Genomic DNA, 11,080 nt, shown 5'->3' on the forward strand with positions numbered 1-11,080 from the left:
CAGATGTAGGCTGTTTTTTTTTTTTTTTTCCTCCCTGGAGTTGCAGGACTGGGATGACTGCACTGCACAAAAGACACAATGTGAGGCAGGAGCTGGGGTTTTATGCATGCAAGCTCATATACTCTATAGCAGGAAGTTAACAGTTACATATAATGATTGCTGAAACAAAATGATGCTACACAGAAAATAACAGCAATTCTCCACCACAAACTTAGACACAACACAAGGCTGGGGTCCTTAGCAGGTAGTAGAAGACGGCATAATTACCAAGCCTACCAATTATAAAATGAGATATTTATTTTAACTTTGGCTGGATCATTAACAGCTCTCCTATGTGTGGGGCAACCCTGCTGCCTTTTTTTCTTTTCCCATTTTGCACCAGTCGGTTAGCATGCAGTGTTTCACCATCACCACCAGAGGGACCCTGCTGAGTTTATTGTTCTCCCTGCTGTGCTATTCTGCTCCCACTTTTCACATCCAGTCTAGCACTGCAAACCAGCACCTGAGCTCCTCTTCACCTCTGCACTGCAGCCATGGACGCCACAGGTTTGTTTCTTTGTTTGTTTTTCCTGTTAAAATTAAACGCGTACAGAAAGTTATTTTACAGATCAGGAACAAATTGAAATCACTGCTTTCGTTTTCACACCTATGTTTATGCTGTTCCATTGCTGCATTGTTTGCTACAGTTGTGGGAAGCAGTTTAGCTGCTGATGCACGGAGTGTCATAACACAGGGAGTTCCTGAGTAAATCTCCCCGCAGGAATGGACAGATCAAATATTAAGTACTTCTCTAAAACAGTTCTCGGATTTTGTGGAAGGGGGAAACCTGTGGAAAGAAAAACTGTCTGCTCAGCCACTTGCTGAGAAACTGAGGGTTCCGCAATATGCAAGCTGCATTATTGGCATCCAGACATCTTAACTGTTTTGCATGGGCTTGCTCATTTATGCTTCTAAAAAGTCACTATGTTGATGAGGGGTGGACTCCTTAAATTGCTTATTTTAGTTATTTATTTTTTAAATATCCTCCTAACTTCAAGTCCTTGTTTAGTTCTATTTAAGATCTTTTTATCCTCTGCTGCTGAGACGATACCTCTGTATCCTGCTGTTGGCTTGTAACCCATTTTTTTCTGCTGAGCCAAGATGCTGCAGTCGAGGGGGAAAAATACTCCTGAGGAGTTGTGGAGCCAATTCTGCACACTGGGAAGCTGAGAAGCTTGCTTTCCCTTGTAGTGCATTAAAAAGCTTTGTGATAATCCCTACTGTTGTTGCCAAATAAACACTTTTAAAATGTGGTTTATAACTCGACACTCTTTCTTTGCAGAAACAGTGTTTCCAGACCAAAGCGACTTTGAATATGGTAAGATCTATGGTGTTTATTCATTTCAAAGATCAAAACCAAATGAGTATTGTATTTCTACTGATAGCATTCTTTAAATACACAGTAAATTCCTATAAGTGTTTCGTGTATGGTTTTTGTCCCTTGTAGATTATGAGACATTGCGGACAACAGGGGTTATCCTTGCTGTCATTATGTTTGTCTCTGGCATATTAATAGCCCTGAGTAAGTTTAGACTTTAAAATATCTGTAAAAATATTTATGTAATGCAAAGGCTTTGTAACATTTATCTATATAAAAGTATTGCTTTGGTAACTCATCTATCATTCCTCAAACAGGTAAAAAATTCACAAAATGTGTAAAATCCTCATCCAAGTAAGAGTTTAGCAGATGATCCCCCGTGCATGTTGTATGAATTTGGCATCTTTTTTAAATTAAAAAAAAAAATCCTACATTTTTTTCCCCCCATCCCTGCACTGGATGCCTCTTCTCAAAATGCCCCTGTTCTGCTCTTTGCACACACACTTCCAACACATTTATGAGATTACACAGATGTGGCAAATCACATGCGCATAGTAAGCATTTCTGAATGGACGCATCACACTCCTCCTGTGTTGGTAGTGAATGGGCAGTGTCGATTCTCAGATTGTTGCATGCTGCTTGTATAGTAAGACCGGAAGAAAGGCGAGGGCTGCTGTTTAAATGAGGCAAAAGCTGCATATTGGTCTATAGTTACACTCAGAAGCCTGTGGCTTCAACTGCATCTAGATCTACCTGATATTGCAACCCTGATAATGGAAACACGTCAAGTTGAAGTTGTTGCCACAGTATTCGAACCGCACGAGTATGTTTTTATTGGAATTATTGATGAATTTAATTTTGAAGTCACCTCTTGACTAATTTCTTCCTTTGTTTTTCTAATTGCAGTTCCGGCTCGTCTGGTACTCAAATCCCAAAGACAGAAGGTAATTTCATTTATCTAGATGGAACTGTTTAGAGTGACTGTGTGCTCTAAAACTTTGCTATTTTTCCATTATTCTCTCTGACTTATTTCCTTTTCTTTTGCAGTACCTCCTCCAACTGTATAGGCATTACAGCACAAAGCTTGAAAAAAACAGAAGCCCATGCTAGCAAATAGATACAAGTAGATCGGCTGTGTTGGTGGCCACTCCTCTCATGGATAACATACCTCTGCTGGGTGATCGATAAACAGGGTTTTCTTATACAACCTGACCTCATCCCATATTATTTGGCAAAGCTGCAAAACATCTGTCTATAGATTACTCTGCATAGTGTTTAAGATGAAAAAGAAATGACAAGGACACTCAACGATGTTCACATCAAACACAGGAAACGGGTGTGGTTTCTCTTCTACATCTTTTACTGTTGTAAAACAATAAAATCAAGAGCATGATTACAAAATAAGAAACGTGTCCATCATGTGTACAGCAAATGAAACTGCATTCATTGAGCCAGTTTAACAATCGTCTTTGGATTTATTGTTCTTTTTTTTTTTTCCTGCACAGGATCTTTCAAACAAAAGCAGATCCAGCTGATGAACCAATCAATGGAAAAACCAAATCATAACAAATCAAAATTTGCAAAATGAAAGAAATGAAAAGCCAACATTCATTTTGAGGTGACCTTTACAAATATAACAGTCAGAGCTGTTTCAGTTCTAAAGCAACAGTAGTCAATTCCCTGTAAAGGCTATAAGTGAGACTACTTTCAAATGGATCACATCTACTCTTGTTATAAGAATTTCAGAAATTATTCTCATGTGAAGCAAGAGTGTAGAAAATGAAAAGCATGTTCATGAGAAATGTTATGTGGTTTTGTTGTGAGATTTCCTTTGTGCTTTACAGGAATTTACAGCGTGTCTAATATAAAGGATGACACATAAGTGAGAGGCTTACTTGTCACTCAGGTCACACTCATTTAATCTGTGATTAAGTTTCACTGTCATTGCAGTGAAGGTTGGTTGAAATTGGCCTTGAAAAATAAATACTGTCTGAGTGTAAACAAAAGTGCAAGCTTCTTATGGGTTGCTGTATTTTCCATCCTGCTAATTTCTGAAGCTGAATGTAAACGGGACTGTTCAAAGGCTACCCCGAAGATCAAAAGAACCTGATGGAATTTAAGCACTGTTATCGTCCTCGTACTCATGACTCATGAGTAAAAAGTACAGTCAGTCAGACAATTTGTCACCACACTTACTCATGTAATGCCTCTTCGACAAAGAAAAAAAACACATTGTCTGTCACAATCATTTTTAAAAACATACAAGTTTTACCCTTAAAGTTTCCTTTTCCACAAAGGAAAGTGCACCTGAGGTTACACAAATATGTATGATGCATACAGAAAGAAGGTTCAATCGTACAACAGATTATTCTCATTCCAAACACACATAAAGCACACATACTGATTGATATGACAACCATCACTCACTGTATCATTATGATAATATTTCAAATAGGGGGATTTGACACAACAAGAGGTCTTTCAGGGACATTGTCCTGGAGCTTATTTTCACGATTTCACAGAAATCAACATAAAACCGGGAGTTTAGCCTAACAGAAAAATAAATATTACTCCACCTTCGACTACTACTTTTTTTTCAATAACTAATGCTAATGTCTTGTAGTTCTGTTGTTTCATTGCAAAATGTTTAAAAAAAATAAATACGTCACTTAAAAACTTTCAAATGCATGCCTGATTGCTAGCGACAGCGTTTCGTGGAAAAGTCTTCACAGAGATATTATATTTCGGAATGAAATCCTTCACTCACAGAGGAATACTTCTGCCTAAGTGTAGTAAATAAATAAAACACTACAGTTTTACAGAAACTAAATACCAAGCAAATTTTAAGCTTTAGAATTAAAGCATCCTTTGTCTATTGCAATGTGAATTACACAGCATTTGGAGATTTATATACCAAAGTAGTCTTGTTTACTCATCAATATATAGGCTGGATACTCCCAGAGTGTCATCAAAATAAAAGGTAAACCCCCCTTCTCAACAGAGGAACTATCTTGAAGACATATTCCCTCCAAAATGGGACTACAGATTATCTGATTCATTCCTGGTCCTGCAAGGACACGATACGTCGACGAGAGGAGGCACTTCGTTTCTTCAGTATGAGCTTGAGCTACAAGTTAGGAGATAAATTAATATAATTAAACTGAAAAATCAAATCAATCACAAAAAAAAGAAGAAAAAAAAGAAAAAGTGAAGATATGGGTGATTACCTGTTCTCCCAGCAGGCCGCTCTGGAGCAGGTGAGCTGGCTGGTCATTCTCCAGATTGCGGATGCTGGGATCAGCTCCTTTGCTCAGCAGCAACTGCAGGATCACCTCCTGGTGGAGGTTACCATGGAGACCGGCTGCCATGTGTAAAGCTGTGTGGCCATGAGCCTGTGGGGACAAAAAAAACATAAAAGCCGCATAAGTCGGACTGTTCACAGACAGCTATAGCTGTACGCTTACACTATATGTATTTGCGCACAAACACGTGTATGCATACAATTCTGCTCTGAGTTTCTTGTCAGTGTGGGACTCACTTTCATATTGACAAAGTCTTTCATGTTCGGCAGGGGAATGCTCAGCAGATAACGCACCAGATCAATGTTCCCCTCCTTCACAGCCAAATGCAGCACAGTCTTGTTACTTTTGATTTCCTGGAATTGGAGAATTGGGAGTAATGGGAGAGACATAATGAAACCACAAGTCAGACTAGAACCGCTAAAAACCGTCAAGCAACAAGAAGAAAACAAAAGAGAGAACAAAGAGGGGAATGGTTGGCAGCATGACAACATCTTGGTTAGATAAAACCCCAGGTAGCTGAATATTCTGCCTTGAAGTACAGGCCTTACTGTGTTGAACTTTACAGTTGACCTACCTGACTGAGAAGGGATGCCCCTGCACCAAGTAGCATCTGCACGCAGGAGAGCTTCTCCATAGCTTTGGTCTGAAGATTAACATCTGCATGCCCATTGGTAGACAAAGCCTTCACCGTGACACTGTGAGAAATGGCTGCACAGTGCAGAGGGGTCATCCCTGAGACAAAGAAAAATATATATCTTTTAAGGGTTCCAGTAAATATGTTTGAGTTGGAGCTAAAAGCTAAGGTGCTATTTTACCTTCAAAATTGCGGGCCTCCAGGTTGACAGCCGGCCTGCTCGACAGAATCGCCTGCAGAAACAGATCGCTGATTAGATCTCCTCACTCTAAACTTTGCTTGTTTGTTTGTTTTGTTTTTTAAGTCATGCCAAAGTCATTTAGTAGTTACTGTAGCTTTACCCGCAGAACCCCTGGGAATCCATAGTGGGAAGCCAGATGAAGAGCGGTTTGTCCATTAACGTCACAGGCGTTGATGTCCGCTCCCAAAGACAGCAGATCTTGGACAATGTCAGCCTGGTTTGCCGTCACTGCCACCAGTAAAGCAGTCTGCACAAGCACAGGTAGTATACACATGTATTTTAAGAGACCATAATGTCAACAACAAGAAAACTGAATGATGTTTTTTTTTGGTCATACCTTTCCCTTGTGTTCTTTTGCATCAAGTCTCCCTACATCCCTCAGCCTCTCCGCAGCAGCATAGGCACACTCTCTCAGTCCCTTGGCAGTGTAGATGTGCAGGATGCTGATGGAGAAAGAACACATCACAAATTATTTATGAATGAGGCCACATAGTTGTGGTAATCCCCACAGCCAATTTCACTCTATTTTCTCTCACGAGCTCACTTGTGAGAAGGAATAGAATTTGTAAGATTGTAATTGTCACTGAGCATGAGTAGCTGACTCATTTTCATATTTTTTTTTTTTTTTTTTAATTCATCTGTCTAGGATTACCAAATGCGTTCTCACTTTGAGCTCACGACTGAAAACGAAACTGTAGGAAAGTAAATAAATTGTGTACTCGTATTCAAAGAGTGCAATAAAGTTATCAGCGGGGGTTTGCGTGGGTCCAGAAAGTGAACGCGCACTGCATTGCAAAATATCTGGAAGAATTAACACTTACTTATATTGTAATGTTTGTAATGCAGGCTAGAATTTAAAATTGAGACCTTAGTCCACATTTCCCACTGGCAAATTGACTTTTATTCTCTGCTTTAAACCTCAATAGCCGGTATAAACCAAACACTCCACGCTAACACACTCATAATCACTCACGTGTCTCCATCTTCATCCTGGCAGGTAGTTCTGCTGTAGTCCATCCTGCTAAGCAGCATCCTGGCTTCCTCTAGCTTGGTGGTATCCAATGTTGGACTGAAAGTCAGCTGTGTGGTCTGGCCTGGGTCCAGAAGTGACCAGGAAGAATCTGAGAGAGCCCCCAGGCAGTCCTGTGCAAAGGAATGCAGATTTTACTCAACAAACTCAAGATAGGATCATAAAACTTGCAAAGTCCGCAAACAAAGGCTGATGCTTACATATGGCTGAGACATCGTTTCCACAAATGGATGGACTGGTTGCTGTGTGTATTCAGGTGTCATTGTGTGGCTGTAGGTTGTGGTAAAGCTGGTTCCTGGTTGGTTGCTATAGAAACTGAGTGTAGACTCGGGAGCTGGGGCCCACTGCTCATAGCTCACTGCCATGTCTGAGTAACTACTTGCTGCACCTAGAAAGAAGAAAACTTCTTTTTATCACTGAAAAGATAAAATTACTTAAAGAACAAAGTCTCTGATGTACTTTTGGTTGATTCTCTACTCTCTGTGCTGCAATCATTTGCAATAGTTTTTGCAATAGTTGAGGTCAGTATTAATAAGAAAAATGCTTTATGAGACTAATCCTACACATCCAATTTTTTTTGCATTGAGTCTTTAACAGAAGCTGCCCAGCCCTTACCTGTACAGGGAAATGGTTCTGATGGAGGCAATTGCTGCAAAAAGAAGAAGAAGAAAAAATTGTGAACAACCAAATCGTTATGATGTAAAATTTGATGAGATGCACAGGTACTATATGTGCTGGCTTACTGTAACAGTAGCTGGAGGAACAGGACTTGTGCTGGTTGTCGGGCAGCAGGGTGGCACAGAGGACGTCTCACGTCTTCTCTTCTGCTCCAAGAGTTTTTTCACTGTGGGCAGTGTGCAACACGGCTTCTCTTTTGGCGCTGGGAAAGTAAGTAATATGGAAATTGCTGAATTTTTCAATATACTGGCAACCCTCCCCAGTCCTTAGAGCAGTAGAGCAAGCCCAAATCATGATATTCCCACCACCTTGCTTCACAGTTGGTGTGAGGTTCCTCCCTTGTCTACTGTCCCTGTGACCAGCTGTATACACCATAATGATCCAAAAGGTTTGGTCTGCCTAGCTATGCCTATATGTGTCCAACTGCAGGTCAAATTTGAATGTCTTTCTGTCTGTAGATGCACTTAGACACAAACAGAAGAGTCACCTGCAGACCCTGTGATTCCTTTTTAGCATTTTTGGACCATCAAATCTTGTAGCCTGCATTTAGCAAAGGGTGCAGTTATGGACAAATGTGACTTTAAATCTTATCCCAGTTACAGGGATCCACAACCTTTTTTTGTGTTTAGATACCTCTATTAGAGAGCTCTTTAGACCCTGGCCTAATGAAGGGGGATGAGAACAACAGACCCAGAGGTTCAACTTGTTACATAAGAGAGACTAATGATTGGAACCAGATTCCAACTTCACTGATTTTAAGGTGTGGTAAGTGTATGGGCATGAACGCACTTTTTTTTTTCCTGCGTGACTCATGTCTTCAAATTTAATAAAATGTACATAAATGACAACAAAATGTAAATTTTAGGTATATGATCTTTATCTGTAGCCTTTTTACTTATTTAATCACATGACTATATACTGGTGACATTTAATCGATATCAGAGGCGATGTTTAATCATCACTAGTAATTTGTTTGCTTTCATCTAGAACGTCTGGGAGTATCGAAAGGTTTTCTACAGCCAAAGAGAAATTTTCTTTTTCTTGTTGTTTCTTACAGACTTACTTTACAAAGATCTAAAATAGGGTGAAGATGCAAATTTGGGGATTTGAAAAATGAAAGCAGAGAACGCTTGAATAGCTGCCAATTTTTTTTTTTTCTGTTAATCCACTAATGAATGAATGCAATGAGCGTTTCATGTCTGGAAATATCAATTTGAAGTGTTTTCCAACAAAATGACAAACTTGTTTACAGCCATTAAAACTTAGCTTATCAAAAAGTTAAACCTTCTAATGATAAATGAATCTGATCACAGACAGCCTTTTTATGTCTACAGAAGTGGATTTACTCTCACTGTGTAGTGTACTGGGTCTATGTGCCACTTGGGTTTGATTTGTTGAGGGTTAACTGTCAACCAGCCCAATGATATAAATCTCACTTATATAAATGAAGCTTTAAGGTATGAAAGCATCAGAATAAGAAATATAAAGTGAGTCGTAAGCTTATGATTCATTTATCAAAGTATGAGCAAGATCTGTACAACTCTCATCACATCTCATTTTCTCCACGCTCACCTTTCACATACATTCACATCAAGTCCATTAAGCAGTGAGTATGTTTTCCCTTTCTGATACTAAAGTATCATTTCCACTGAACAGGTAAAGGAAATCAGAAAAATAGGAAAAAAATATTACAAAACAGAATTCAGATGTTTCCAGCTGAGATGTTGTGACCACACAGGTTGTTTCCTCAAAAACTTCACCCCACATGTGTAAGATAAAGTGATATTTCCACCCTGTCTGTGGAACTGTGGTACAAAAGACAAAGCTATGCAAAACCTCCTCCATTAGGAACACAGATAATGTGGCCAAGCAAACCAGACAGATTAATCAGAAAGGCTGTAGTATGGGATTACCACTGCTTATTTTCTATGACATCTTCCTGTAGTACCGCTCCGTTACGCTACACAATGGCAAACCACATCTTCCTGCCTTGGTGTGTCACAGGCTTGTCACCTCAACACGTGTAGTTGCCTTGTGCTTTCTATTGAACCATGTCTGGAAGGCAGAGCACAAGAAGTCTGTTCTTTTGTCACGTCTCTGTTTTGTTTTCTTTGGGGTTTTTGTAGTTGTTGTTGTTGTTGTTGTTGTTTGTTTGCTTTTACTTTATGAATATTAAGCCTTACAGGGACAACACAGCCCTGTTCACCAAAGCAAACACACAGAGTGTGCGTTTCCGGAAAAAAAATGCAAATTCGACCACTGAGATGAAAAAAAAAAAAAAAAACACACACACACAAAAAAAGAGTGTAGATTTCTGTTGGCAAGCTGTGTCGCTTCTTCTCAAAGTAGAAGGAGGAAAAAAAGAAACAATAATCTCACTTCCACTTACAAACCAGTCCTTGACAATAAGCTCATGGTGCTGTGTGTCATATGCCCTCCCCCCTCGCCACCAGCACACAATAAAGGTCACTTAATGAGAATACATGACATCAGTCTGTACATTTCAGGGCCGCAAGTTTCATTTTCAAGTTCAAAAGGTGTTACTATAGGTTACTCAATCCTGACTCATTTAAACTTTATATCAAAATGTCACCTTCGGCCCGGTGATGTAATGCTGCAATATAAGTGCATGTTCTATGTAAAGTATCTCTGAAAAGATACCACCAGTTGATCGAAGTTGCCCTGTAGGCTGCGAGACGCAAGGAAATGGCCTGGGGGACCCACGCATGCACATACATTTGGGTTTATACTAATCTAACTCCCACGCAGCTCTGGGCTAGACTGTGCTATATTCAAATAGGTTTTGTGGAAACCCCTGGACATTGAGTCATGTGAGTGGGCGGTTGGGGATTCCGACGACCTTTCTCTTTTGGCTCTATGCTCAGTGAAAAGAAAGAAGCATACAGCCAGTTTCCTCATTTTGTGGTTTAGCAGAGGTGAATATGTAATCGTTCGTGCTTGTTTTTCAAGGGAGACCATAAACAAATAAGCTTAAGCAAACAAGATGCTGTCACATCACACAGCCTGCCTGTCTGGCACTAGTCATAAAATGGGGAAATGAAAACATACTAGCATGGGTGGAGGTGTATTAGGGTTTCCCCAAATGATGTCCTGCTTGTTGGATTCACCCGAACTGTGATGTCATATATGAAAAACTAAGCCAAGAGGAAGGCTAGTGCATGAAAGCACCAGTGAAATGACTGAACTCACTGAACTCTATTCATATCAAAAACACATCCCCCTATTGGCATAGCGTGGCAAACATAGTCTGACTATAAAAGCACCCCAGGAGCTGAAAACGAGCGATTCCTGCCACGTTTAGGATGCAGCATCCCGATTAAAGTTCACAGAAAACCCTATCAGATGTTTCCTGTCCTGTTGATGACACAGGAGGTCTGTGTCGATGTAAGCTTTTAAATGACACCTCATTGTTATTCAAATCTAACACACACACACACACACACACACACACACACACACACACACACACACACACACACACACACACACACACAACACAAAAAAGAGAAAAAGCTTCACCATCCCTGTCTATATAAAAACCCGAAAAACATACAAAGTAATGAGTTAGCGATGTCGTCATCACAGTCAAACTATTCACACGATCAGGCTTCTAATCTGCCGCATCAAAAGCACAAACGTACTCACATTTATCAAAGTGCATGTCAGAAACTGTTTTGCTGTGAAGTCTTCGACAGATCGTCCGCTTGCTCGCCAACCTTTTCAATGAGGGATGACCGAGGGATCTCTGACGCTCTGCCACGCTGTAGTCTGTCTGGCTTGTTTTCTTGTTGTGATAGAGCACACAGAGCATGCAGTC

The 11,080-nt window shown here is 40.1% G+C and overlaps 1 protein-coding gene and 1 long non-coding RNA gene across 2 annotated transcripts; one reads left to right on the forward strand and one right to left on the reverse strand.

Annotated features, from left to right (window-relative positions):
• Positions 1-135: 135 nt before the first annotated feature.
• On the forward strand, positions 136-2,592 carry LOC116319783. Its single transcript, XR_004199404.2, has 5 exons — positions 136-244; positions 383-546; positions 1,322-1,357; positions 2,264-2,301; positions 2,405-2,592. It is a non-coding gene; the product is annotated as an uncharacterized LOC116319783 (long non-coding RNA).
• A 102-nt stretch (positions 2,593-2,694) lies between these two features.
• Positions 2,695-11,080, reverse strand: LOC116319810 (NF-kappa-B inhibitor delta). Its single transcript, XM_031739245.2, has 12 exons — positions 10,909-11,080; positions 7,308-7,444; positions 7,180-7,213; positions 6,765-6,952; positions 6,508-6,677; positions 5,872-5,977; positions 5,635-5,781; positions 5,475-5,526; positions 5,234-5,391; positions 4,896-5,012; positions 4,585-4,749; positions 2,695-4,484 (listed from the first exon to the last, which is right to left on the reverse strand). Exons 1-12 carry the CDS (start codon positions 11,072-11,074, stop codon positions 4,413-4,415), a joined length of 1,512 nt encoding a protein of 503 aa, XP_031595105.1. The 5' UTR covers positions 11,075-11,080; the 3' UTR covers positions 2,695-4,412.

Source organism: Oreochromis aureus, linkage group 11 (assembly GCF_013358895.1).
Source record: "Oreochromis aureus strain Israel breed Guangdong linkage group 11, ZZ_aureus, whole genome shotgun sequence".
Classification (NCBI taxonomy): Eukaryota; Metazoa; Chordata; class Actinopteri; order Cichliformes; family Cichlidae; genus Oreochromis; species Oreochromis aureus.